The sequence below is a fragment of the Daphnia magna genome, linkage group LG4, assembly GCF_020631705.1.
Source record: "Daphnia magna isolate NIES linkage group LG4, ASM2063170v1.1, whole genome shotgun sequence".
Lineage (NCBI taxonomy): Eukaryota > Metazoa > Arthropoda > Branchiopoda > Diplostraca > Daphniidae > Daphnia > Daphnia magna.
The window spans coordinates 12,774,873-12,800,122 of NC_059185.1; the positions used below are offsets into that span (position 1 = coordinate 12,774,873).

The 25,250-nt window shown below is 39.5% G+C and overlaps 6 protein-coding genes and 3 long non-coding RNA genes across 34 annotated transcripts; 4 read left to right on the forward strand and 5 right to left on the reverse strand.

The window, feature by feature from the left end:
• The first annotated feature begins 736 nt into the window (after positions 1 to 736).
• LOC116920447 lies at positions 737 to 3,999 on the forward strand. Its single transcript, XR_006644890.1, has 6 exons — positions 737 to 995; positions 1,078 to 1,428; positions 1,522 to 1,618; positions 1,741 to 2,043; positions 2,246 to 3,642; positions 3,706 to 3,999. It is a non-coding gene; the product is annotated as an uncharacterized LOC116920447 (long non-coding RNA).
• Positions 1,584 to 2,794, reverse strand: LOC123471011 (cuticle protein 64-like). Its single transcript, XM_045171816.1, has 5 exons — positions 2,686 to 2,794; positions 2,525 to 2,583; positions 2,235 to 2,447; positions 2,093 to 2,152; positions 1,584 to 2,022 (listed from the first exon to the last, which is right to left on the reverse strand). Exons 2-5 carry the CDS (start codon positions 2,576 to 2,578, stop codon positions 1,975 to 1,977), a joined length of 375 nt encoding a protein of 124 aa, XP_045027751.1. The 5' UTR covers positions 2,579 to 2,583; positions 2,686 to 2,794; the 3' UTR covers positions 1,584 to 1,974.
• LOC116920258 lies at positions 3,651 to 9,938 on the reverse strand. 5 transcript variants are annotated; one of them, XR_006644852.1, is made up of 13 exons: positions 9,802 to 9,938; positions 9,594 to 9,696; positions 9,327 to 9,463; positions 9,055 to 9,237; positions 6,870 to 6,961; positions 6,737 to 6,801; positions 6,314 to 6,667; positions 6,037 to 6,209; positions 5,501 to 5,968; positions 5,283 to 5,427; positions 4,975 to 5,214; positions 4,164 to 4,826; positions 3,651 to 4,086 (listed from the first exon to the last, which is right to left on the reverse strand). XR_006644852.1 is itself a non-coding variant. In XM_045171787.1 (13 exons), exons 8-13 carry the CDS (start codon positions 6,157 to 6,159, stop codon positions 4,383 to 4,385), a joined length of 1,230 nt encoding a protein of 409 aa, XP_045027722.1. In that variant the 5' UTR covers positions 6,160 to 6,209; positions 6,314 to 6,667; positions 6,737 to 6,801; positions 6,870 to 6,961; positions 9,055 to 9,237; positions 9,327 to 9,463; positions 9,594 to 9,696; positions 9,802 to 9,938; the 3' UTR covers positions 3,651 to 4,382. The 5 variants fall into 5 exon arrangements, 3 of the variants coding, with proteins under 3 accessions (XP_045027722.1, XP_032782309.2, XP_032782308.2); XR_004392281.2 differs by having other exon boundaries at positions 3,651 to 4,013; positions 4,071 to 4,826; XM_045171787.1 differs by having other exon boundaries at positions 3,651 to 4,412; positions 4,603 to 4,826.
• On the forward strand, positions 7,169 to 9,042 carry LOC116920297. Its single transcript, XM_032926494.2, has 4 exons — positions 7,169 to 8,049; positions 8,139 to 8,364; positions 8,508 to 8,730; positions 8,793 to 9,042. Exons 1-4 carry the CDS (start codon positions 7,645 to 7,647, stop codon positions 9,016 to 9,018), a joined length of 1,080 nt encoding a protein of 359 aa, XP_032782385.2. The 5' UTR covers positions 7,169 to 7,644; the 3' UTR covers positions 9,019 to 9,042.
• LOC116920313 lies at positions 9,867 to 11,151 on the forward strand. Its single transcript, XM_032926519.2, has 4 exons — positions 9,867 to 9,998; positions 10,100 to 10,168; positions 10,241 to 10,526; positions 10,585 to 11,151. The coding sequence occupies exons 1-4, from the start codon at positions 9,888 to 9,890 to the stop codon at positions 11,061 to 11,063; spliced, it is 945 nt and encodes a 314-aa protein (XP_032782410.2). The 5' UTR covers positions 9,867 to 9,887; the 3' UTR covers positions 11,064 to 11,151.
• On the reverse strand, positions 10,924 to 11,818 carry LOC123471014. Its single transcript, XR_006644891.1, has 4 exons — positions 11,709 to 11,818; positions 11,480 to 11,633; positions 11,245 to 11,401; positions 10,924 to 11,024 (listed from the first exon to the last, which is right to left on the reverse strand). It is a non-coding gene; the product is annotated as an uncharacterized LOC123471014 (long non-coding RNA).
• Positions 11,819 to 13,868: 2,050 nt separating this feature from the next.
• Positions 13,869 to 17,448, reverse strand: LOC116920347. Of its 14 annotated transcripts, XR_006644853.1 has the most exons (11): positions 17,254 to 17,448; positions 17,048 to 17,133; positions 16,803 to 16,965; positions 16,655 to 16,703; positions 16,413 to 16,474; positions 15,651 to 15,764; positions 15,403 to 15,495; positions 15,187 to 15,236; positions 14,840 to 14,959; positions 14,557 to 14,593; positions 14,285 to 14,390 (listed from the first exon to the last, which is right to left on the reverse strand). XR_006644853.1 is itself a non-coding variant. In XM_045171795.1 (10 exons), exons 3-10 carry the CDS (start codon positions 16,889 to 16,891, stop codon positions 14,204 to 14,206), a joined length of 681 nt encoding a protein of 226 aa, XP_045027730.1. In that variant the 5' UTR covers positions 16,892 to 16,965; positions 17,081 to 17,133; positions 17,254 to 17,448; the 3' UTR covers positions 13,869 to 14,203. The 14 variants fall into 14 exon arrangements, 6 of the variants coding, with proteins under 6 accessions (XP_045027730.1, XP_045027733.1, XP_045027732.1 ...); XM_045171795.1 differs by lacking the exon at positions 14,840 to 14,959 and having other exon boundaries at positions 13,869 to 14,390; positions 17,081 to 17,133; XM_045171798.1 differs by lacking the exon at positions 14,840 to 14,959 and having other exon boundaries at positions 13,869 to 14,390.
• Positions 17,449 to 18,549: 1,101 nt separating this feature from the next.
• On the reverse strand, positions 18,550 to 24,541 carry LOC116920442. 9 transcript variants are annotated; one of them, XR_006644900.1, is made up of 6 exons: positions 24,352 to 24,541; positions 24,073 to 24,154; positions 23,793 to 23,985; positions 19,571 to 19,801; positions 19,032 to 19,511; positions 18,550 to 18,936 (listed from the first exon to the last, which is right to left on the reverse strand). It is a non-coding gene; the product is annotated as an uncharacterized LOC116920442 (long non-coding RNA). The 9 variants fall into 9 exon arrangements; XR_006644901.1 differs by having other exon boundaries at positions 19,571 to 19,772; positions 24,073 to 24,538; XR_006644898.1 differs by having other exon boundaries at positions 24,073 to 24,538.
• Positions 20,591 to 22,250, forward strand: LOC116920311. Its single transcript, XM_032926516.2, has 5 exons — positions 20,591 to 21,009; positions 21,091 to 21,238; positions 21,318 to 21,359; positions 21,432 to 21,581; positions 21,650 to 22,250. Exons 1-5 carry the CDS (start codon positions 20,890 to 20,892, stop codon positions 22,147 to 22,149), a joined length of 960 nt encoding a protein of 319 aa, XP_032782407.1. The 5' UTR covers positions 20,591 to 20,889; the 3' UTR covers positions 22,150 to 22,250.
• Positions 24,542 to 25,250: the final 709 nt, after the last annotated feature.

Here is a 25,250-nt window from a genome sequence, read left to right on the forward strand (position 1 = left end):
ATCAGTCGGTGCAGGCACCGCAGCATCTTCGTCATCGGCCGGTACATCGGCTGGAACATCGGCCGGTACATTGGCCGGTACATCGGCTGGCACATCGGCCGGTACATCGGCTGGCACATCGGCCGGTACATCGGCTGGCACATCGGCCGGTACAGCAACTTGTACATCGGCTGGAACATCGGCCGGTACATCGGCTGGTACATCGGCCGGTACATCGGCCGGTACATCGGCTAGCACATCGGCCGGTACATCGGCTGGCACATCGGCCGGTACATCGGCTGGCACATCGGCCGGTACAGCAACTTGTACATCGGCTGGAACATCGGCCGGTACATCGGCTGGTACATCGGCCGGTACATCGGCCGGTACATCGGCTAGCACATCGGCCGGTACATCGGCCGGTACATCGGCTAGCACATCGGCCGGTACATCGGCTGGCACATCGGCCGGTACATCGGCTGGCACATCGGCCGGTACATCGGCTGGCACATCGGCCGGTACAGCAACTGGTACATCGGCTGGTACATCGACTGGTACATCGGCTGGTACATCGGCTGGTACATCGGCCGGTACATCGACTGGTACATCGGCTGGTACATCGGCCGGTACATTGCTTTGTACTGCTTGCGCTTCGTCAGCAACGACCATTTGAACAACGGGAGCTCTTGCCTTGACGTACGCCTTCCAGCCGAGCCAACCGACCGCTGCGACTCCTACTCCAACGGCCACTACGCCAATCGCTTTTGCTGAAATTTCCACGAAAGAAGACATGTTGGAATTTATATTCGCGAGTTTTGGATCACTATTCAAGCGTTTCGAATCACTATTCAAGGTTTCGAATCACTATTCAAGGTTTTGATTGCTATACTGCAATAAAAAGCGGGTAAACCTTTCGTTTCCCATCTTTTGCTTTGTACTTGGGGCAAGCACTATAGCAAATCTGGCAAAACTGAATTTCGTTCTTTGAAACAAAATTTACGTAATTTCATCACAAGGTATAATAGAAAAAAGTGTTGATTTGCAATTTAATGATTTAATTAAACATTATTCAATGATTTCACTAATTGTTTTTAATAGGTGTAATATTTTAATTCAACAAAAATACTATCTCAGACTGTATACCTTCCTTCCCAGTACAGGAGTATTTTTACACCAATTTTTCCAAGCAGTATGCCGCACAATTTATTTTCTGAAAATTGTTGTTAATATTTTTGTATTCACTTTGTTTCGTTTATGAGTTATCTTGATATAGAAACTGAAACGACATGAATTGTATCAATCAAACTAGTCAACCTGCATCACTTGTTAACTAGTCACACGATTCGTCTGCTGAGATGCTGACCCACTCAAAGTAACAAAAGAAATTCATGCATCCATTGCTGCCTCTAAACTACAACTTTCTCCGTGGTTTAGCAAGGATTCCAGTCGGTACGTTTGGTTTATCGAATCCACTATTAACCCCTATTTGCTTGTACTCAACCTCCAAAAAGTCTCGAATGAAATTCCATTGTTGATTTTCAGGGAGGTCACGTTAAACGAGATGGTACGATTGGAAATGGAAAAAATAACTCGTTACACTGAGGTCAACTGGCAACTGTGTATTTTTTTAACAGCACAGGTACACAATGTCGTGTCTGTGAAGCAAGAGATTGCTCTACAATCTTTTGTCAAATTTTTGTGCAGGAAAAAATGCTTGTAAAATGTAAATCTTCCACTTATTCTTTGTTGCCTCGTGTACAGTAGTTGCTGACAACAGAACTGTGAAAGATTGAATCCAACTGGTTAATGTCCATAACCGTAGCCTCCTCCGTGACCGCTGCTAAATCCACCGTAAACACCACCGACAGCTACGGCTTGAGCGGCTTGGGCAGCCGAATAAGCTTTATTGGCGGCCTGCTGGGCAGCTGCTAAATCAGCTAAATCAGCTTGGGACTGGTACATCAGATGTTGAGCATGGTGGGCAGCATGGCTTGATCAGTAACCACCGTAATGGGCAGAAGAAGAAGCAGCTGCTTGAGCAGCCTAATCAAGGAATGTGCAAAGGTCTGTTTAACAATCTTGCAACTAACAATTCTTGAAAAGGTTCTCATACCTGCTCAGCTTGTGCAGCGTAAACTGCTTGTTGTTGCTGGGCAGCTACAACTGCTTGCACCTGAGATATTTATTTTAACAGTTAGATTTTGGATGATTGATTCAACCATGTATAATCAGGGAAATGAGTTTTGTTATTTTACTTGTTGTGCAGCATAAGTTGCCTGAGCTGCAAGCGCTGCCTGGGCTTGTTGGGCTACTTGGGATGCAGCAGCAGCCTGCGAAGCTTGAGCTGCCTTGGCAACATTTGTAGCTTGCTGGGCTAGCACAGCTGCCCCTCCATAACCGACTCCATATCCACCTCCATGCACTCCACCGTAATCACCACCATATCCAGAAGCAAAACCTCGTTTTTCCTATTGAAATATTCATGTTGGTTTGAGTCATTTACAAGATCGGTAGAATGAGAAATAACTGATAGTATTTTTATTACTCTGAATAGTCGAACAGATTCTTTGTCAGTTTGCAGAGCTGACGCTGTTGCCATGACACCTAACAAGCCAAATAAAACAACATGAATGTTTTCGAATCAAGAATGAAACCGGGAAACACGTTTGGTGGAAAAACAATTGAAAAGTGTAAAGCGTTGACTACCTAAGGCGAAAATAAGAATGGAAAACACGTCGTTGATCCGTCGTTAGTCAACGAGCCACTGCGTTCTTTAGCTAGAATTGCACTGACTTGAAATCGGCTAATCCACTTGCTTTTTAAAGTACTTTCCCTCTTTCTTTTCATTTGCTTTCTATCACCCCCCGAGTGACTCCGAGTCCATATAGGCGTATGTAAACAAAAAACGGCGATACCTTTTAATGGACAGAACTTGTTGCTTGTTTGATATCGAGAGCGTCACACAACACGATCGACCCATTCTCTTAGCCAAAATGGTTCAGTAAATCAGTAAGCCGCTATTGGCACACAATAATGTGCAAAAAGCCAAACGAAAACAATTTTTCGATCCAAGCATTGTTGCATTTGAAACGTTCATTGCTACCCAACAGCCGTGCATTGATGACAACTCTAGCGAGCAGTGTTTTGAATTATGCGCATAGAATCTAATGCTTCAATTTGTTTCATTTTGGTAGGCTTTTTTAACCATGTCTGTTTTCTCTCAACACACTTTTCGTTTTAAAAGGGCGACTAAAAAGATGTTCTTTTTCCTTTGAAGGATGGGTACGTAAAGGATATGCTTTCCATTTCCCATTGTTTTCCCAAGTTGTCACATGTTGAGCCTGCGAAATTTTTGGCAAACGTGAATGACCGCGACACTCGTATGTATCGAAGTTGTGATGACTTACCTGGACACCGTTTAAGATTGACGATTCATCGATGGGTTAAAGTCTTTGTTTCCACTAACAGAGTGCATTATATTTGTTGCCTATGAATCTGGAAAACTGTGTACACGAATTTGAATTTCTGTAATGTCATCGTCAGGAAACGAGGGTTGCTTCTATGTGTTATATTTTGTTGTGTCACTTAATTGTTTGACAGAAGCTGCATTTGGATGATTGAAGTAAACCAACAGTTTAGCAGCAATCAGTTATCAACACAATGGTGAGTAATTAAAGTAATGATACTGTATTTGATAGGTCACAATTACAACAGTATATAATATAGGATTGATCTACAATCTTCGTTAAAAATCTGCAACATTTTTCGTCATTCATGGTTGGTCAAAGATGAATCATTCAAGGATAATTCTTTCAGTTAAAGTTTAACAAGCGGGGCAGCCACCGTGTCCGTCACCATATCCTCCGCCGAATCCACCCTAGGATCCACCACCACCGACGGCTGAATAGAATAGCTATTGAATAGCAACGAATCGCATTTTTTTAGGACGCCGTATGTTCGGCTGAAGTGGCGATTGTGGGATGTCAATAAAATGGCAAGTCTTTGGCTAGCAAAAAAAAACATTCATCCTTTTCCTGTTGTAATGGTCGATATGTAACTTTTTTTTTTTTTTTTTAAACTTGAAGAGTGACGTTCAATCTCTGTGTACTGATGAACGAAAATAAGAAGGTCCTCTGTTAAATACGTAGTTTTTGCGAAGCCTTACGGCTTTCAAGACTTCGTACCTGCTACTGTCGTACTAGCTACTGAAACCGGTTTCGCTAACATGTTTAATTTCGAAATGAACAGTGAGATTGAAAACATATTTAGAAGCATATTTATAAGTTGATGGGGTCGGAATGAAGGACGTTCTGTGCTTGTTGGTGCCCTTTTGTTTTCATGGTCGTAGTATTTGCTGCCAAACTGGCTTGTGTAAAACGTTGGCGATGCTTAGATTTCTTCTTCTAAAAGCCATCCGCTAAAAATCGTGTTGTCTACGAAACGAAATGTGGCATCATTACGAAAATCGAGATTGATCCATACTTTATCTCCGGCTTGCAAACGTAGAGTACTTTGAACGGTAATTGGATTAAAAGTTGTAAGTTTTGAAAAGCTTATAGTAGAATGTTTCATTATTTTCTCCTCTACTCCTCTACTAGAAAGAAACGTGAATTCGGTTATTACCACCCCTCCTTTAAAACCCGTGAGTCCAGTAAAAGAAAAGAAGTAAGTCCCCGTAGAGGGTGCTGTGAATACGCCGCTATGCGAATCCATGGCCCCTCCAATGTTGACTACGTCATGATCAAACGGAATTGGAATCAACTTTTCCATAAATAATCGCCTTCCCTCTCCGGAGAAGTATACTGGTCGTGTCTTTATGTCTTGATAGCCAATCCTCTTCTGGAAATCTGAAATTTTATTAACATAATTAAAATTTTCTTTTCCATAAAGAAAAAAAAAAAGGGTTTTCAAAAATTTGACATTGACGTATCTACTTTCGCAGATCTGCTAAAATGACAGTTAATCAAAACAAAGACGTAAATACTTATCACACACCTTGTTCATTAGGTCGTTTATCAAATTGGCAGAAAACAGTTTCCATTTGTTTAGCTCCTTTGACGGAGTAGATTCCGTTGAGGTTATGGCCCATCCGCCACAAATCTTCACACGATCTCGGCATCGCCTCCGTCTTTGCCTTTCCGCGACATCGCAACCGACTCACTTGGTGTTGGCCGAATCCTTTAAACGGATTGCTAAAATGGATGCGCGTAATAGGCAGAGAAACGTTGTCCACGACTAAAGGTTTTTGGCACGAATTGAGTTATCATTGCGTTTTTAAATGCAAGTGTCATAATCGCTCGCACCGTATTGTAAATCGTAACCTTCTGTGTAAGCTAGTTGGTCGCACGTCGTCGACCGATTAGAAAACTTGTGCCTTTCGCCATCTTTGTCGTTCCACCAAGCATAGGCGATCCCGTTGAAGTTTAACGGTGTTTTTCTGCAATGGTACTGCATCACCAATCACGAATTAAAAAAAAAAAAAAACGACCTTCCAAATAAATCTGAGCTTTCTTTAAAATACCATAATATTTTGATGGCAGTAAGTGGACAATTGAATCAACGCTTCGATTTGTCTATCGCTTGCGTAATATTTGATCGGCCTCGAGTAACATCCAGGTTCGGTGCAATTTCCAATGTCCATTTGCGACTCGCTATCGTGCAGGATGGATGTTGTACCTTTGACATCACTTTGTTCTGCCTCCATTTCGCAATAGACGTGGATTGGTGGATCACCAATGCCTTGGCCGTCAGGATCGATCCAGTACATACCAGATGGGTACGACGGATTAGCAACGTGGATTTCGTGGCAAGTACGAAGGGTAGCGTTTTGACGACAATGTTGGTTGATGTCGACATTCTCTTTCAAGGGTTTGTGTCCTTTTTTCAAATCAGCCAAAAGTGAATCCTGTTTTTCAACTTTGGCTTCCAGGCGAACGACTTTCGTCTCCAAATCAATAATTTTGGCTTCAAAATGTTCTTTAATTTCGACCTTTAAGTGAAAACGTAACACCAAACATTAGGAATCAATGTAGTGAGATAAGATTATACTGGACTCACATAGTATTTCTCAAGTTGCTCAACTCTAGCTTGCAAATCAGGTGGAGCGGTCGTGAAACAGCAAGTAGATAGCGCCAAAATAATAAGAAATGATCGAATCGTCCCGGAAAGATCACGTCCCATCCTTTCGTCTTCGCACAGCGGCTTAAAATGAAATACGAGGAAATCTAGAACTTGATTAAAATGCATAGATGGTGTTTTGAAACGACGATTTAAAAAAAGAAAGCAAAAGAGGTCAGTTGCAGTGGTAACTCAATAAGCCATCTATCTTATTTACATGATGTTGTGCTAACGCGTTGGTCTGTCCTATGTCCATTTTCATGGGAAATACCAGAGCCGATTCTTCTTAGTTGCAGCGTTTTTTTTGTTTTTGTTTCAAATAGTGAAAACAAGTCTCAAGGACGTTGTCGAGCTGCTTCAGAAATCAATTAAACCTCGCTATCAGCATTTTTCTACTTTCCTCGAATTAATCACGTCTCTGGTTCTCTTCTTTTACGTTGCTCGTACATTTTCCTTTTTCTTCTTTTGTGAATCAAAAAGTATTTCTGTTTCCGTGTCAGCTTCTTTGTCGTCTTTTCCGTATCTTTTCCTCTTCGTTTCTCTAAATCAATGCAGGCGATGCCAGCAGATTCTGAAAAATTGAACAAACTAACAAACACGAAAAATCAAACTTGAAACAAGCAACAAGAAAATTACTAACCCCCCTGGCACTTTAGTTTCTCGTTCGTCCTGTGTCGGAAAATGCGTTGATATTTTTCGTTTATCCTTGGCAATAGAATGAAATGAAAAGTGATAAGTGCGGACTAAAATGAAATATTCCAAAAATAACTCACGGGTATTTTTTTTGCGATCCGTTGTTTCATTTTCGTTGACATATTCTTTTCCAGTTGGGATGTAACAAACATTTATTCCAACCTATGTTTACCTGGCAAGCAAAGTGATTGACAGACTCATTAAACAATAAAATACAAAAGTAGAAAGACATAGTGATAGACACGTATTAGAAGAACGTCCCTGTACTCTTTTAGCAGTCCGCATCAGAGAACCATCAGCTAAATGGCCACGAGCAACGCAGACAATTTGTACACATGCCTCAACAAATGTCTTTAGGTAATCAAAATTTGGGTTTTAGGGATGAAAGAACTCACACTGGTGAGGGGCAGTCGTTCTCTGCCTTTGGAGAGACGCACACAACTCGGTGTAGGTGATTTCCTTATCCAACTGTCTTTAATGGATACGTGGCGAGGAAAACTGACTTGGATTCGCATTTCAACGCGATATTTCAACGCGTAGCTTTCAAATCTACTTTCAGAGTTTACTCAAATAATATGACTAAATTTTAAACGTACGAGATACTTGGGTTCGCGTATCTCTCGAAAACTAATTTTACAGTGGACAGTTTACCTCGTGCAATTTTCAATGCGAGCATGATTTTTCGAAAATATCGTCTACGTTTGACAACACTTTGCGATCGCCACACAATAGCAACGATTTTTCCCACACAACCCTCAAATTTATATATTACACCAATCCTCATTTCCTAATTTAATCCACAGAGAAGCTCGCTTGTTTTAGCCCGTTGTAAACTAGTCAGAAAAATACGCAATTATGCGCAACAGGGTAATATGGAATGTTTTAGTTGTTACCCTCATCGCGTTCGGTGCAAGTGAAATGGAGATTTTGAAGCCATTACAAGTCGACATGCGTGAATCATTAAGCGACACCAAGTCTTCAACAAAGGAATTAGCAAAAATGGAAAACGCTAGATGTTTACATACTGACTACTATTTCAATCGAAATTGCTTTATGCTGAATTGCGAAATAGATGACACGGAGAAAATCGACAAGATCGGCGACCGATACATTTTTAATCAGCGCCCACTCAAGAAATACGCAACGAGGGACGTAGTCCGTTGTTTTGATTCGTTATCAGCCCAAGGGCAAAGACAACCGATGCATATTGCTTTCATAGGCGATTCAACCATTCGTCAGCACTTTGTCAGTTTTCTACGGGTATGATTTTTGTTTTCACCGGCAAATTAAATGCCTCGCTGTTATTTTTGGGGGCAATAAAAGATATCACTTCTTTGTAAATTTTAAAGCTATTTCCTGACCACGACAGCCAAATCACGACGCAATTTGACAGATTCGCAAATAAAAACTTGACTATGCAGCATCACGATGATCGCAACGTCACGAGTCAATTGTTGGGCAATTTACGCATTTCTTTCTTCTGGCGCAATCTTATAAATAATGAGTTGATTGCTGATTTCAAACGATGGGCATCGACTGACGACGACAGTCGAACACCCGACTATATTTTTTTAGGTGGGTTTTAAAAAGTTCTAACTCACGTTTCAACGCAGAAACTGCAGTATTATTAATTCTGTTTACGTGAGCTACTTTTTTAAAGCACAGAAAGAATCATTGATTAAATTAAAAATAATACTTTTTTGTGCTAAAAAAAAAAGGCCTGACGGTTCATCATCTTCTAGAAAACGACCTTATCACATTCAAGGAATTACTAGAAACGAGTCTAGTGCCACTGATTAATAAGAGTCTAGCCATCCATCGGCATCAAAGAGTTGTCTGGCTGCGTCTTCATACTTCAATAGATCAATTCTATCAATTGTATGGAGGTTTTTACACGGAAACGGTTACCGTGTACAATGAAGCCATCGAGCGCATCCTCAAGTAATGATCGAGTCAAGAGTAGCTTATCTGCCTCAACCGCCTTAAAATCTTGAATTAAACAGGAGTACGAACATAATACTATGGGATACCATCATCGCCATTGTCGAGGAATACCTGCGTGCGTGCGCCTTAACCGCCTACACTCGCCACGATTTCGATCAAGTCTTAATCGACAAATGGATGGATCGAGGTTACATGAATTGCAACGATTACGTACATCCAGGAATGACTGCAATAGCCATTGGTACACAACTCATCATCAATCACATGTGTGAAACAGTTGCCTAGACTTCAATAAACATAAAGAAGTAATTGACAGACTACCTTAATGCGGGGCCCTTCTTGAGGATTTGAGATTGCTGGCCTGCAAGTCTCTAGCAGAAATAAGTGTTCGTTTGTAGCCCAACGGAAGCGTAGGAATCAAGTCAAAGTTGTTCGGACGATTGCTGGAAACTTGAGGTGGATCATTGTCGTCCCCGTGTTTCCATTTCAATTTTCTATTCTTTTCTGCAAAATAATATAAACAATACGCCAATGAATAAATCGTGGTCATGATATGTATGCAATAGCTTAAACAAAGTCTTGTCTTATCTTACACAAAGGGCTGCAGAACACGCATTGAACTGTCAATAACACTCAACGAATCCGTCAACATCAAATTTGAGATGTGGACCAGGATGTTGTTAGAGTTGATGACAGCCTGAACTCGTTTCTTTCTTACAATTAGACGAATCTGCAAAGTTATAAACAACCAGGTAAAATATGATTCATTTTCAGCTAAAGCAAATGAAGTAGGTAAGGTATGATTTTAAAAGTCAGTCGCATCGAAAACCAAACTAAAGGTGACGTAGCAGCTATCTCACCTCAATCCACTCCGACGTACATGATTAGTCCTGTACTGAAATATTTACACAAGTGTGTTGACTAGCATCCAAGTGTCGATGACTTTTGAACCCGTCAAGTTATCTGTCGATCCAATACAAAAGGAATTATGTTAATAAGGCACACACGTACAACAAACACGTAGGATCCACTTTCTTCCATCCCCTTATCTATAAGTGATTAATTTACCAGCAAATATTTGACACGTTCGGGTTGTGACATAAATCGGTGATGCAGCCGTCGAAAAGAAATCAGTATACGTCCTAGGCTACGCAATGGCTCGTTACTTGTATTCCATGTTCGTTTTCCTATTGTGCGCTTCTAAAATGTCTTCAACCAATGGATTTTCCTTGAACAAACAGCTGCAACAATCAACTGGCAACCATGTAAGAAAGTTTATTCTTTCCATTTCACCTAGAATACAACAAACAAAACATTTCATTTATTTATTAATTTGTAAAAGACTGAAATTATATCACTTTTGTAGAATAAAATATTACAACTGGAAAACAGAGACACCCGACTGGAGGCTCTGGAGTTTAAGGTTCAACAGCATGTAAGCATCTCAACTGATTTGTGATACAAATAAAATAAAATTACCTATTCGTTAAGTCACTATTCCTATCAGGATGAAATTCGAGAAGCTTTGACATCCAAAGTTTTTGAACTGGAGGCCAAAGTACAGCAACAACAACTGCTTCTAGATGCGCTACAAAACGCAAAACCACGATCGCATTGTCAATCAGTCGTCAATGGCGATAACGATAATAAATCAAGGGCAGTCAGCGCAATGCCAGCCTCTTGTGCTGATCTACAGGTTATGGGATACGACCTAAACGGATTCTACTCTGTCATGGGCGTTGGGAAGATGAACAGCGTCTACTGCGATTTTACGAAACCATCTAGCGAATCTGGTACAAGCCTAAAAGTTTAGAGCAAAATTTTGGTTAATGAGTTGACATTCAATTGTAGGTTTCCAGCAATTGATTGGTTTTACAGAAATCAAATCAGTGTCAACGGCTTTCTACGTGCAAAGAAGCTCATCTTTCACACAGATAAACACCCCCATTCCTTTTCAAGTTGAGAGGCTCAATGTGGGTGGAGCCATGAACCTGACGTCGGGAATTTTCACGGCTCCAGTAACGGGAAGCTACTTTTTCTGCCTATCAGGAACGGCCTACATTTCAGAATCAACAAGCAGACTCGTCTTTACCATAAGCCTTTACATGAATGACAATCCCATCGCGTACGGCTATGCTGATGAAATGAGTACCGAATACCAATATGAGACGTTTTCCCTTCAGTCAACACTCCATCTGATGAAGGGTGACCAGGTGTGGTTGCAGATATCTTCCATTGGAACAGGGGTGTACCTCTATGGGGGGTTATTTACTCATTTTAATGGTTGGTTACTGCAAGAAGACATATTCCAATCAACAAATATCAAGTAAAATTATTAATTTGTTAGCAAGTTTTAGTGAAGAAGAATTATCTGTGATGTTACAATATTTTCCAAAATAAATATCTTCAAATATCTGAGCTAGCCACACAAAAATTTAACCATATTGCTTCTAAACAACCACGAAAACTGTAAAACAATTCTATAAGAATATGTATTACCTTGAAACCTACCTTGCAAAAGTGAGGTTATTGCAAATATGGAAGGCACTGATTATCATTTGACTTGCTAGTCCTGCAACAAAAATCTCAATTGGGTATTTGCCTCATTTAATCTTCTTTTGCGCCACAATTTGGAACAATGCTTTCTATTGTTGATCCATCAATTAATCTAAAATATAGAAAATACAAATTAACAATTTATTTCAAACAATAATAGTAGATGTATAGAATATGTTTTTAAACCAACCTCCAAAGTCCAAATCTTAATGATAAACAGTACATTAGTTAACTTTGACACTCTTTCTAAGACTGATAAACTATCTTCAAGTCTCCATGCTCTGGCCAGCTCTGGCTTTTTCGTTTAAAACAGCTAAGGTTGCAATGAGTTCCGAGATATTTTTCTAACCATGAACCAATTGATGATACGTATGTAATTTACAAAGAAAATTTAAATTTATTCAACCCAATTTCTTTACCTTGCTTATAGCCAATATTACAGTCAAATTCAAAACTTTTAGAATTAATTTTCACAAGTTCACAGAACATGAGGTCACACTTGTAAGTGTAAGTCGCCATGATGGGAGAACGGAAATTGCTGTTCACTAATTTAATACATGGTTTCAGATTTTTTATTTTCTGAGAAAAGACATTTAAAAACTGTTTAAACTGAAGAAACAACTATTTCCTGAAATTATTAATTTTTCTGTTAACAAAGAAATCCATTCAACGGAAAATTCAAGTTAAATATGTATTTAATCTGACACCAGTGAGCAAGCTTTAAACATGGCACTACAGGAATTTAAGACAGAAATACAGGCATGACAGTATTCTTAAGCAGGCTGAAATACCATACTTTACGATACATAATCTTTCATGTGAATTTTACGAAGCTGAAATGCTGTGTACGTACAACCAAACTCATCAGATGAATTCTTCAGCGTCGTATAACTTCTTCACCCAGAACCCCCGGATCATCTGTTGCACAACTACACCCGATGGCCATATTAGTGACTATGACAGTCTCCGGTAGGTTAGTCACTGGATGATTGACGGACAAACGTAAATCAGTCGTCAGCTGCTTACATGTACTTCCTGCTCCTCCACATCTTTGAACAGAGCACGATCCCGAACAAACGATCTCGCTTATTTCGACAACAAGATTACCGAGAGGATGGTCCTGTTCGATAGTTCTATTCTCCACTCTGAATGGACACAAAGTTTCGGGATGTTCACCCAATGCTGTCAGCTCTTTGTTGATGGAAACGATGCTAAACTGAACGTCTTCGACCAATTCGTCTTGTTGAATACCAAGAAGGCGCGTTGTTTCAGTTGGAGATTTCAGTACCGAGCCATAAGTTGAAGAAATGCACAACCCTAGCCAGAATAAATCGAAAACATACAACATCTGCATTGCTAATAGTTATGAGAATACTTCAAAACAAATTTTCAATTCAGTCCAACTTTTTCTGATAGATCAACTTTGAAGCACGCCTCTTATATAGGCAGACGTATCCACAGGTTCGCCAAACAAAACAGCTTGTCGTCGGATATCCCGGTGGAAATAAAGACGTGAATGGAAAAATACCAGAAGAAACGGATACACGTTCAGATCACTTTACGCAGATGAACCAAAAAAATTATGAAATTCACACAAACTAAAGTTCACCTAAAGCAAAAATCGTTAGTAGACGTCATTATCAGAACGTCATTGTGGTTTTCACATCAGGAAACATACGTACACTGCACGCACAAGCAATAACAAACTGCGGTCTACTTTTAATCTCCGCAACAAAACGGAGATTCCTAAGTTATTGAGACCTCACAAATACACGCACATTGCAACCCGCGTCAACAAATCCTACACCAACGTTAAAAACTTAAGAAATTGGAAAGAATTAAGCTGAAATTTGAACTGGGACAAGTAAAACGTCATACTTTGCGATGAAAAATAAACCCATAATGTTGAATGAAATAAACCCATAATGTTGAAGCAGCTAACTATTCTATTCAGGACTGAAATTCAATATCACTGGTTGGTTAAACCTACCGAAAATTCATTTTAGATACGAATAGGAACAAATTCATGTTTCCTTCAATCAACGTTTAGTACATGTTTCGGAGCAATGCCAGTTGAAACTGAAAGCCGTGAGATGTGAATTGCATGATTGAGGATATATTTGCATCTCAACGATCAAGCTAACAATTTTACATGAACAAGACTGCGATGGAAACTGACCGAATCTCCATACCACGTATGACGAAACAGCCTAACTGCCATCTAAATAGAAAATACCTCAGTTACATACAATACTATCCTATAGCTTATTTAGCAACGTATTTGTGTCATATTGAAACCCTCGGACATCCCCGGGACACACCTATAACACAATCGATAATAAAAACTGCTTCCAGGAAAGAAATATCTATCACTGTCAGAAATTCATATCCAATACTCAAAATTTAGATCTCTGATCTTTTATACACATGCCAAAGTAAAACCATAGACCCAAACGTACCTAATTCCTCACGCTGTACGGAAAAAAGATGTCAATGAATGAAACGACCTGCCAAATAAACGGTTTGGCAATCACATTTCCTTAGAACAAAAGCCCACACTAAAAAAACAATTTCGGAGCTACCAGTCAAATCATTTAATAATCAACAAGGACCCACAAGAAACCCTCCATAGCCCAAGAACATTAGGGAAGACCGTTACATAGGCCATGGAGTATAAAGACGTGACAAAAGGAATAATTGATCACGAAAAATGAAACAAATGTCATCAGAAGGAAATGGTATCACGAATAGCAGCAACTACCCAAAAAGATCGACGGAATGAACAGACCATCTAACATAGACCGAAAGCTCCATAGCTAAATCTCCAACTAATTTAATCCTGTCATGAAACAAACATTAGAGGACGAAGAGGGAATAGAATACGTTAGAACATATTGATGCAAACGGTAAAAAGTTAAATGTCACAACAAAAATTCAAGCTCATCTTAAATCCGTGAGTCAGTCTTGATCCAAACCATTCTCGAATTGAACGACGCCCACGCCAAGCAGCATACCAAGAATGTTGTACGTAACCAATCTCCACAGCAACCGCACCAGTGAACTCCTGATTACATATCCGTCGACTGCCCCACGTCGCAATTCTAAAGATAATCGAAAATTACAATTTGTTTCAAGAAACAAACAAACACTACCTCCTGTACAATGTCAGAAGTAACAATAATCATTGTGATTCATATCCCAATGCTCTGATGTTTAGATTTTTCATCCTTAACACACAAGACAGAAAAATGATTGAAAAATACATACCTGGAACACAAGGCATTTGCAGCATGAAACAAATTACCTGCCATTTAAAAATCACAAATTAGGAACTCCACAGCCCAAAACGAAATAAAACGAAAACAAAAGAAAAAAATTAAATCATCTGATCATTAACACGTACCAATAATCAACACATCATTCCGGTAAAGAACAAATCATAACCCCAGCTTAAAGAGCAAGAAACGCTAAATGAGATACTTAATCCCGTCGATTATACTAGCGTGACCATAGAATTCATTGTTTTAAAATAAAGAACAAAAGTGCTCACTAGAAGGGAGCGGTAACACGATTAGTTGCTGGCAACTAGTCAAACAGAACCGGGGGAATGGAAAAGGCCATCTAGAGCACAATCAACGGCTCCATAGCTGGATCTGCAACCAATTCGGTCCTATCAAGAAATAAATATTAGAAGACGAAGAATATCGGAATATGAGCGATGTCAAACTGTCGCCAACGTAAACGGCACAACCCATAGACATGATACAATCTCGATTGCTTCCTACGCAGCTATTTCTTATCCCCGTTCGTTATCTTGGCACAACTCATCCCACTGATGGGATGGACGTGTGGCGATCGCGATGAATGTTCTTTATAGACAAGCAACAACCGACTTACCCATAATGGCGCCATGACGATATGCCGACAGCAATTTGCCACAGCAAACCCTGAAGAAAAATTAAACACACCACCATTAATTTCGATACACAGTGGAAAAACTTCGTATGAACGCAACTACGGTCAGCGTGTTACCACTCAACACAACCCTTCAGTCTGGGGCGGTATAAGAGTTAATCATCCGAATAGCAAAATGCGAAAAGAAAAGCGAATTACACCACAACAGCAAGGGAAACTGCATGGCATGAAGTAATTGCCGCACTCCGTACACGCCGAAAAACTGAATCGACAACCCCACCAGCAGAACACCTGCAGAAAAATGTAATACATTAAAATCAAAATGAAAAAGGCAGAAAGGTGGCCAACTGTTCCATCAGTGAAGTAAAGGGAATCATAATAATATCATACCCGAAAGATGAACCATCATCTGGAACAATTCAGCACGATAAACAAAAGAATATTACCTGAAGTCTGGAAGCATACAGTTCGATAAGAACACCACACGCCGTTCCGACCCCACGGTGAACGTGACACCAGACCCATAAGGAAACGTCTGCAGATGATCGCCACAGCAGATCCTGAATAGACAAAACGCGGAATTAATTCGCAAACACCACCAACAATTATTATACGAAGGTAACCAACATCATAAAGGTTGACCAATCAACACCGGCCTTCAGTTTGGGGCGGTACTTGGATATAATCATTCGAAAAGTAAAAGAGCAAAAAAAAAAAAAACTTACCAAGGCTAGAACAGCGACACAGCGCCACTCGAATGCCACATTTCCAACACGACGAACGGCAAACCCACCAAGTCAACACCTACCCAGAATTTTAAAACATTAAAAGCGAGAAAGGAACATAGAAATAATGCCAAACTGTTCCATCAGTGAAATAAAGGGAATCATAATAATATCATACCCGAAAGATGAAAACATCATTTGGATCAGTTCAGCACGACTAAGACAAGAACATTACCTAAGGTACGGAATCCACCTCAAAACCACAGACTGCCCCAACCCTACAAAAATAGTATTTAAAAAAAAACAGGATGAAGGCGATGTCAAACTGTTGCCCCGTATACGGCACAACCCACAGACAAGATAGACGCAGTTGCTTCCTACATGGCCATTTAATGTATCCCTTTCATAAATGAGGCACCCATCTTCCCACAAGGAGAGAGGCGTTGCGATCAGGACCAAGACAAAAGACGTTAATATAATTACCAGTTTGAAACAGCGTCACGAACTGTACACGACAAAGCAACGCCGGCAAACCCTGGAAAGACCTACCAAAAAAAGGACAAATGTACAAACTCGAAAAAACTGAACCCTTGAGTTATGAAATAGAAACATCAGTGAGGGCAAGGGATCTCATGGTCGTGCTGCAGAGCCGTCGCGTATAACGGATGCATCATAGAATGCTATCATCCAATGAAACGCAACAAGAATTCAGGGAATGTAATTACCACGATTCGAATCCTTGCAGCAACAACGAAGCACCAGACGACGAAACACGAAAAAATCCAGAAACTGGTAAAAAGCACACGAACTTGACAACTACACCATTACAGGCAACTTTGAACACAGAAATGCAAGGTTACCACCTCCATATCACTACAGTCCCCATTGCAGAGATGAAAAATCACCAGAAAACCAGTCAAAAGCCCAGATCCAATACATGCTGTCAACTGGTCATCCACCATTGTACAGGAAAGATGTGTTCCTTGTAGCAAACAAATTCAATTGGGAACCAAGATAGCATGGAAGATGCCACCACCTAGCACAGATTGAAAGAAAACAAGGAAACGTGGAAAGTAAGAAGCAATTCAAATTATTTACAAATAAGAAGCGAGGCATACCACATGCACCCAACCCCAATGGTGCCCACTCACATAAAAAATGGACAAAAGTCAGTCAGATAAAGCCACACACCTTGAGTAGAGGTCTGTAAAATATTAAAAATATAATTTATGGTTTGCCTTTAAACAATCAATAACAGACTTGAAATTTAAACCTAAAACTAAGATGGGAATCACATGTTTGAAGCATGCAAGGTTTACTTTACCACTCTTGAAGTCTAGATATGTTCAATCACGAACTCCGGCAAATCTATGATAGCTTACATTCTTAAATACTTTCACATGACTTCTAATTGGAAAAACAAACCAGTACTAAAAGCTATTTAATCTTACGATTTGAATCAAGACTCATCTTCGACCCACAACTGTTCAATTAGAATTGATACCGGCAAGATTCTACATGTTTTTACGTTGTGGTCAGACGGCTTTATATACTTTTTTTGTTACCCCTTCTCCCTTTTTTTTCTTACAAATTAGACGTTGTCAAACCTTCCCAAAAAGTGAAAAATTAATTTAACAAGTCGTCTTTTAAAGTTTTTAACAAACCTCCTTAAAAACCTCTTATTTTGACAAGAAAATAAAGAATAGAAACGTACTATTTCCTCAAGTATCACGCATGCATAATGCATGATTCTGTTGGCTTCAATGTCAAACATTCCTGTTGTCGGAAAACACGTGATTTCTCCCGTCTGCTATACATGCTTTATCCGTTTTTGAGCATTCAATTTAACTGTCTAGTCCTGGGAAATAAAACGAATTATAGAAGCTGCACACCTACTGTTTGAAAAGCATTGAAACCCACACACTTGCAATTAGTACAGAATACCAATATCCTGTCCGATAAACAACAAAATACAGCTCGAATGATGGTCTTCGCTTCATTGCGCTTTTCACCTCGAACTTTGTCTACCCTATGATTTCGATTGGTATTTGGATCCCTTGTGTATCGAACTATCGAACATCCATGAAAAGTAAGCAAACTTGAAATACAATTCACACACCAGACTGAAAAACAGTTCCCTCAAAAACATCTGACATTTCATTTTAAAAAAACGAGGGCGAAAAGGCAAAAGTTTTTGTATTTAATATCACGGAGTGGAAACACAATTTAAAAAAAATTTACAAAACCCAATAAAATAAAAATCGGCAGTAAACGAAATTCATCGTAATATCAGTATCGTAAGCTGCAACAGCGTTGTAAAGAGCTGATCAAATCAATTCATCCACTAGATCCTTCTAGCCATTGCCAAGGATAAAGAAGATTGCTCCTAAATGATCTGCTGATTCAGCTCCAGAATCCATAGTTTATTATCTGTCATTAACTCTTTGCAATATTTTAAAATGCAATTGGCCAGGCAATCTCTTTTTTATTCACAATCAATCTCTGCCATTACATTTGCTGACTTGGAATGAATAAAATGTAACATGATGTCAAGGTGTGTTTGTATTATTTGCTTAGAAGAATAATTGTTATGAAAGGTGCACATTAAGTGCTATGAATATGGTTTTTCATGTAAAAACATCACCAATCCTGTGATTTATTCAACAATTTAAAAGAAGACAGATCTTTAAGATAAAAGCTTTGTAGAAACAACTATAAAAATCAAATGAACAGACTTTTGTTCTAGGATTTGCAAATCAAATGAAATTACAAGGTGTTTTAACTTTATAACATGAATCCATTGTTTCCTGGTTCCAGCTGCTAGCATTCCAATTAATGAATTGTAAAGACTTGTTACTATATTTATTTCAAAATGTATCTAATATTTTCCAGCCTCAATCGTTAATTAAGTTTCATATGGTTGATTTTTTAACAGGGATTCATTCAAGGGACTTTCCCTAGGATTGCTGGAAGTTTTGTGGTCCAATTCCATTGAATGTCCAAAACCCTAAAAATTTTCAATTCACTGTTGGTTAGTAAAATAGATTATGAAACCAAATTTTATCACATTTGTTCAATGTAACCCCAAAAAAGGGGTATTACCTTTTAATTTTTAGAATTTCAGTCCCTATTATTTTGGAACATCCGATTTCGCAAATGTTCAGCACGTGAAGCAAATAAAAAACTAAAGTTAGTCCAATATTACATGTAAGTGTGCACTCTGTTGTTCCAATGTTTGAACACGAAAACCATTTGTAAACACATACCAGAAGAAATGTCGATGGTCTCGATTTGCTTCACGTGCAGAACAATCTGTAGAAAGGATGAAAACAACTACCCAATCGATAAACGATGGTAAAATCGATTGGTTAGAGTCCTATGTAGAAATGCACTGGTTCGTGAACTTGGGGAAACAACTTGTATCGTTCGATGACACCGTAATAAAAAGGCAGTCGTAATCCAATGGAGTCATACAACATGGCGTGATGCATCACTGTCATCCCATTTATTTTGGCTTTGTGATTGTCTTGTGTGATGGCTAGTTTTTATCGTAGAAGAGCAACTGGAACAGCTAAGAGACAACTTTATAGACTTTTTTTTACATTAGAGTTCTTCTCACTTTAATTAACTAAATCAAGTACCTTTTTTCATTTAGTTTGTGGATCAAAATGAAGTCGGCTCTTCAGAGAAAGAATGTCCTCCCGGACATACTGAAACAGGAAAACATAAATCTGCGTAGCGAAAGCCAAAGCTCTGAGAAATCAGATAATAATTGCTGGCAGATCAATTGAAACGACGTCAGGATCCAGTCAAACACCCGGAAATCCAAAAAATCCCACGTTCCTGCGAAGATCTCAGTTGTACGAGACAAACTATTAGCGGAATCAATCAGTGAAAACAGTTTTTTGGGACTTAACAAAGCAAACGAGCGATCCGAGTAATTGGGTCTATATTTTAGCCCTGACACTTGAAAGCCAAATGAAAGACCGAAAGGCAAAGTTTAATTGTTTGGGTCTAAGCAAAGAATTAATGCACAAAAAGCGAGTCATTACCATACAACAGTTGGTGCTTTCGATATAGCCCAACCTATGTCGCACGCATGACCAAAGTCTCGTGAATGTCCCCCCCCCCCAAAGGTAACCTACTTATTGAACGCAGACCCAAAAACTGCAATTTTAAAGAATAAAATATTTTTAAAAAATCTATACAAACACAGTAAACACACCTTTAAAAGGCACTTACTCATTCATGATGAATCGCTAATTCAAATCAATTCCAACATCAAAACCAAACGTGTTAGTTATAAGCACGGCTCGCTTCTCTATAATCCATTCAAGTACACATACAACATCAAATATGCAAAATGATCCCATTCCCCTTAATTTCTTGCGTCTTTTCCCTCATCACCGACGACGATTGCAAAATCATGAAATTATTGCATGATTCTTAATGCACAACGAACACCACAACATAATACTCGGCCTCTTAATAACTCTCCCCCACCCCCCTCCTTTGGAAAACTAGAACCCCCAAAAGCGTTCGTGACGTGTGTCGCTCACTCTTTCCAAACATCCATCATTGATCCAACGACCAAGCGCGAGCGTCCCCTCCCAGATGGCCATAAAGTTTTACAACAACTTTCGATACCAGGTGATGAATTGAGTTGTATACCTGAACCTTCCACACAAAAAAAAAAGACGTGCAGCACAGCTCTTTGAGAGAAGGGGCGGAGGTACACGTGAATAAAAAAGAAGTGCTGGGAACAGACTGGGAAATCCAAAATTCTAGCCGCTTTCAGTTACATGGTACGTTTGAAAACAAGAAACTTGACGTATTTCAAAACCCTCCCCCTGGCCGTCAGTGTGGCGTATTGACGTATTCCGGTGAGTACAACGACAATTGGACAGTGATCGTCATCTAGAAAGGATTGCAACAGTGCGCTTTGCTGAACAGCGAAAAGATGGCCCGTCATTTGGCTGCGTTGATTAATTTGTTTTGGCTCTTTTTCGCTTGCACAATTTACGCCAACGCGAACGGCCAATCCTTCGAAGACACGGTGCAACAATTGGCGAAAAACTACGTAAGTCAATCATAAATTTGTCATACGAAATAAAACCCCCGACAATTGAGTTTTTGTTTTGGGGCGGGGCGGGGCGAGAAGGCTGAAATCAAAGAAGTTTTGGAAGCAAAAATCGTCCGTTTAGAAACGAAAGTGATTGGCCTCGAATCGAAAATCCAACAGCAAAACGCGATTGTGATTGCGTTGCAAAACGAGCGGCACGGCGACGAGGTGGAGATCAAGTTGCACGGTATTCTCGTGACTCGGCGTTCAATTAAGAAAGTTTACGATGACGAATTAGCATGCAACATTTCGCTTTGATTTTGCAGAAACAAAAGCCATCGTGGACGATTTAGCCATCAAGTTAAGCGGTAAGTCTGACGATCTACATTTTATGGTGTTGTTCTTTATTCATTTTTGAAACTGTGAAACCCAAAAACAAGAGAGAACGAGCGCCGTGACGGACATTGGAAAAATGCCGACATCATGTTCGGATTTGCAACACATCGGACATCGAATAAGCGGATTGTATTCCGTTATGGGAACTCGATCTGTGGAAACAGTTTACTGCAATTTTCACCCCAATGCTAAAGGTATAATTCGCAATCACACCAATCTCTCAATTGATAAAAATAAGCCAATTTTAAACAATGAAAAACAGAGATGCAAAAATGGATCGGCTACGTCGACGTGAAATCGGCGTCCACTTATTTCTACGTGACGAGGAGCAGTCCGTTCATGGAAACCAACATCCCCATTCCGTTCGACGTGGAGCAATTGAACATCGGGGGAGCCATGAATTTGCAAACGGGCAAGTTCGTGGCCCCTCGCGCGGGCAAGTACAGTTTCTCCATTTCGGGAGTGGCCTATTTCCCGTACACGCAACTGACGGCCGGACTGTACAACGAGACTCCCGTGGTGCCTTCCTATCGCTTTCAAATCAGTTTGATCAAAAACGGCAATTGGATCGGCTCTGGCTATTCGCACGCGACCAACACGGGCGGTACGTTCGAAACGTTTGCGCTCGAATCGACGCTCGGTTTGATCAAAAACGATCAAGTCTGGGTGGAGATTTCGGAAATGTCGGACAAGGTGTTGCTGTACGGCCGTCGCTTCACTCATTTCACCGGCGTTTTCCTGGAGGAAGACTTGACCCAATAGCTACGAATGTTGAGCGTCTATAGACGAATTCCCTAATTGCAAATGTTGATGTGCATTCCAGCTTGGAACAGCGATTTCAATACATCTCTTCTCGATTCAAATTTTACTATTTATCGATCACGTTTTGAAGAATACATTAATCGACAAAGAACAAAGAAATTGCCTGGATGAGCTTCCACTTGCGAAAACTCGCCCACCCAATTTCTTTTGTCCATTGTCCCGTTATTACGTTCTTCAATAACGAATGAAAGATCAAACGAAACAAACCCTAGTCACAATCTAACGTCCAGAATCACAAACAGTGAATTTAAAAGAAAGATTTTAGCAAATTCTAATGTAGTTTTGTCGAAGACTGGCCACCGTCTGATCGGGACCTCCTTTGCACCAGTCGCTTGCGGTCCCCATTGTGAGATTCAGCTTCAAGCCAATTTTCAATTTTGTTTTTTCTGCTTCTTGGTTATCCCAGCTACTAAAAAGCACTGACGGATAGTTTACACCGACAAATAAAAAATAAAAAAATAGAAAAAGAAAGGAGAGAGACAGTCCCTTGTTATTCTACGGTGCGCTGGAACGAAATTGAATTTTGGAACCCGCTCGAAGGACGACTGCAATACAGACACTGCTCTTATTCTGATCGAGTCAGGGCTAACAAGCATTGGCAACACAACCTTTTATCTAATATTCAAAAATATTTAAAACAAGAAACTCGTACCCAACTTTCAAGGACGCGTTTTTTTATGATTTTTCGGGAAACTGCCAGCCTCTCACACCCAGCCCTACTTTCGGGACAAAGTACCTGGTAATTCTGCAAATCCAGGGAAATAAAGATTTAGCGTCGATCTCAATCGAAGCGCCGAACGTTTAATTGATGACTCGCCTCTACTAAAAGAAAAGTGGAATCCGTGGAATACGGACTGTGAAGTGGAAAAGCCTAAAAGGATACGGCGTGCAACAGCAAGAAACGGACGAGGGCATTACGCAACATTTTTTAAAATGCAGTTTATCTTGTTTCAATGTAAACTTTCCCTTTTTCCCCTTTCTAAAATTTTTTCGAATTTTCAGACAGAGCTACGACAAATTTCTTATCGAATGGCATTGAATTTCGTTTACCTTGAATTCGAATAGATTTTCACTTTGTCTGCCTTGTTTTGCTTCGAAAAACAAAAGCCAAAAAATAAGTACGACACAGAAGAAAACAGAGAATCGTAGCGAAAAACGCGTAGAAATTAATCAAGTAACCGAAACTATATCTGATAACCGTGGGAGGTGAACTCGAAATTGCAGATATCCAAAACAAATATAGACGTCAATCATCCCACGGCCGGAATTTTAGGCCACCCAACTTTTAAAAAAAACGGAGAACCTGCTTTCAAAAAGACACGCATAAACTAAAATTCATACTATATCTCGGTGCCAAAAATTAGACTGCGCCGCAAATGAAATCAGCCCCAATCGCAAGTGAGTTGACTAAGAATGAACGTTTTACGCTTTGCCACACGAAAGCCTCCAGATTCTATATCGTAACCGAAGAGCAAAAAGAAAACAAAGTTAAGGCATTTCTTCTATCTGCCACACTCTCCCAATGAATGTCTGAGTAGCCAAAATGAATACAAGAGGAAAAGAATGAAGTAAAATTCACCAACCTGGAGGTTTAAGGTGAATATCCTGTTTCAACCAAATTGAGCTTAATAACACATGCATCTTGTGCAATTACCATCTCTTCCTAAATGTTTTTTTCATGATACCATTGAAGTCTTTTCTGCTATATAACTTTCTTCAACACAATGGTCAATCCTGCACATTAAATGGCTTATTCCCACTCCACGTCTCAGACAACTGTAAATATTGACAATAGAAATGAATGAGCTACAAAAATTTGTAAATCAAATGATATTTGCAGAGCAAGAAAGCAATTACACTTACTTGATTTTTCCTTAAGTTGACCCTGCACAAGATTCACCATCCTTCCACTATTCAAATGTGTACTGGGTTTCGTCTGCCCACTCTAGAATGAAATATTTAAAAAACACAGACATTTATAAATTGAGACATTTTTTTTTCATTATCAATCCAATAGAAATGAATAAAGATGAAGTCGTATTTCATTTGCAAAGAGTATGAAAGAAATGAATGCGTTAAACAAACTAGCCCATTCACAAATGCATTTTTTACGGGTTGTTCATTAAGATCAGATTATCTGACCTTAAAGTCAAACAGAATCAGTTATAAATGTTAAAAAGTCTATTTTTGTGCCTGCTGGCAGAGAATCCCTTTCAGTTTTGTACATTCAACTCTTTCCAGCTCTTTCATGTATTGACAGCCCAGCGTTGCCAACTTTAGTTTTCATCAATCAAATGGACCATTTGAAATGGGCAAACGGCTGACGGCTCGTCCACCGGTCCACGTCCAGTCCATCGTCCACGACTGCAATTAAAGCCTTTAAATCAGCCCTTATTTCATACGTAGTAGAAAATCGCTGTTTAAAAGATTGGGCCAAACAGCGTCAACACACGTCAAGATAAGTGGATTGGTCAACGGAAAAATCCCAGCTGATAATTTGAAAACTTTGTTGTTCCCAGTCAACTGCCTCATATATTGGGCTGACATTAACAGGTTTTTAAAGAAATGTAAACACTTGTCGGTTTGTTTGCATAAAATTCAAAATGCGTAGAAATAAACTACAAAAAAAGGTGGCTTACATAAGAAATAATTAACCTGGTTTATTCAGGTCATTTTGTCGAAAGGCAATCGACGGAATAAACAGAAGGTTAGATCATGAATTTAAAATAGGAGAAACGTCTCCTGCTTAGGGGAGCAGTAAAAAAAATATAAGACATATACAAATAGAAAACAAAAAGGGGGGGGATACTTGATCATCGATAGGCACTACGAGCAGAGGCGCATATTCGTTGATGACTACATGTAGATAAGCACATGGTAATACGACGATAACGAATAAGATTTATATAACCAAAAATGGAAATATTTCACATCCAAAAACTACCAAGAAAAATTTGTAAATTAATAAAAACAAAGCAAAGGAAATCGAGACTTTTTATTTATATTATAGAGCCAATGATGGCAAATGTCATACTTATTCA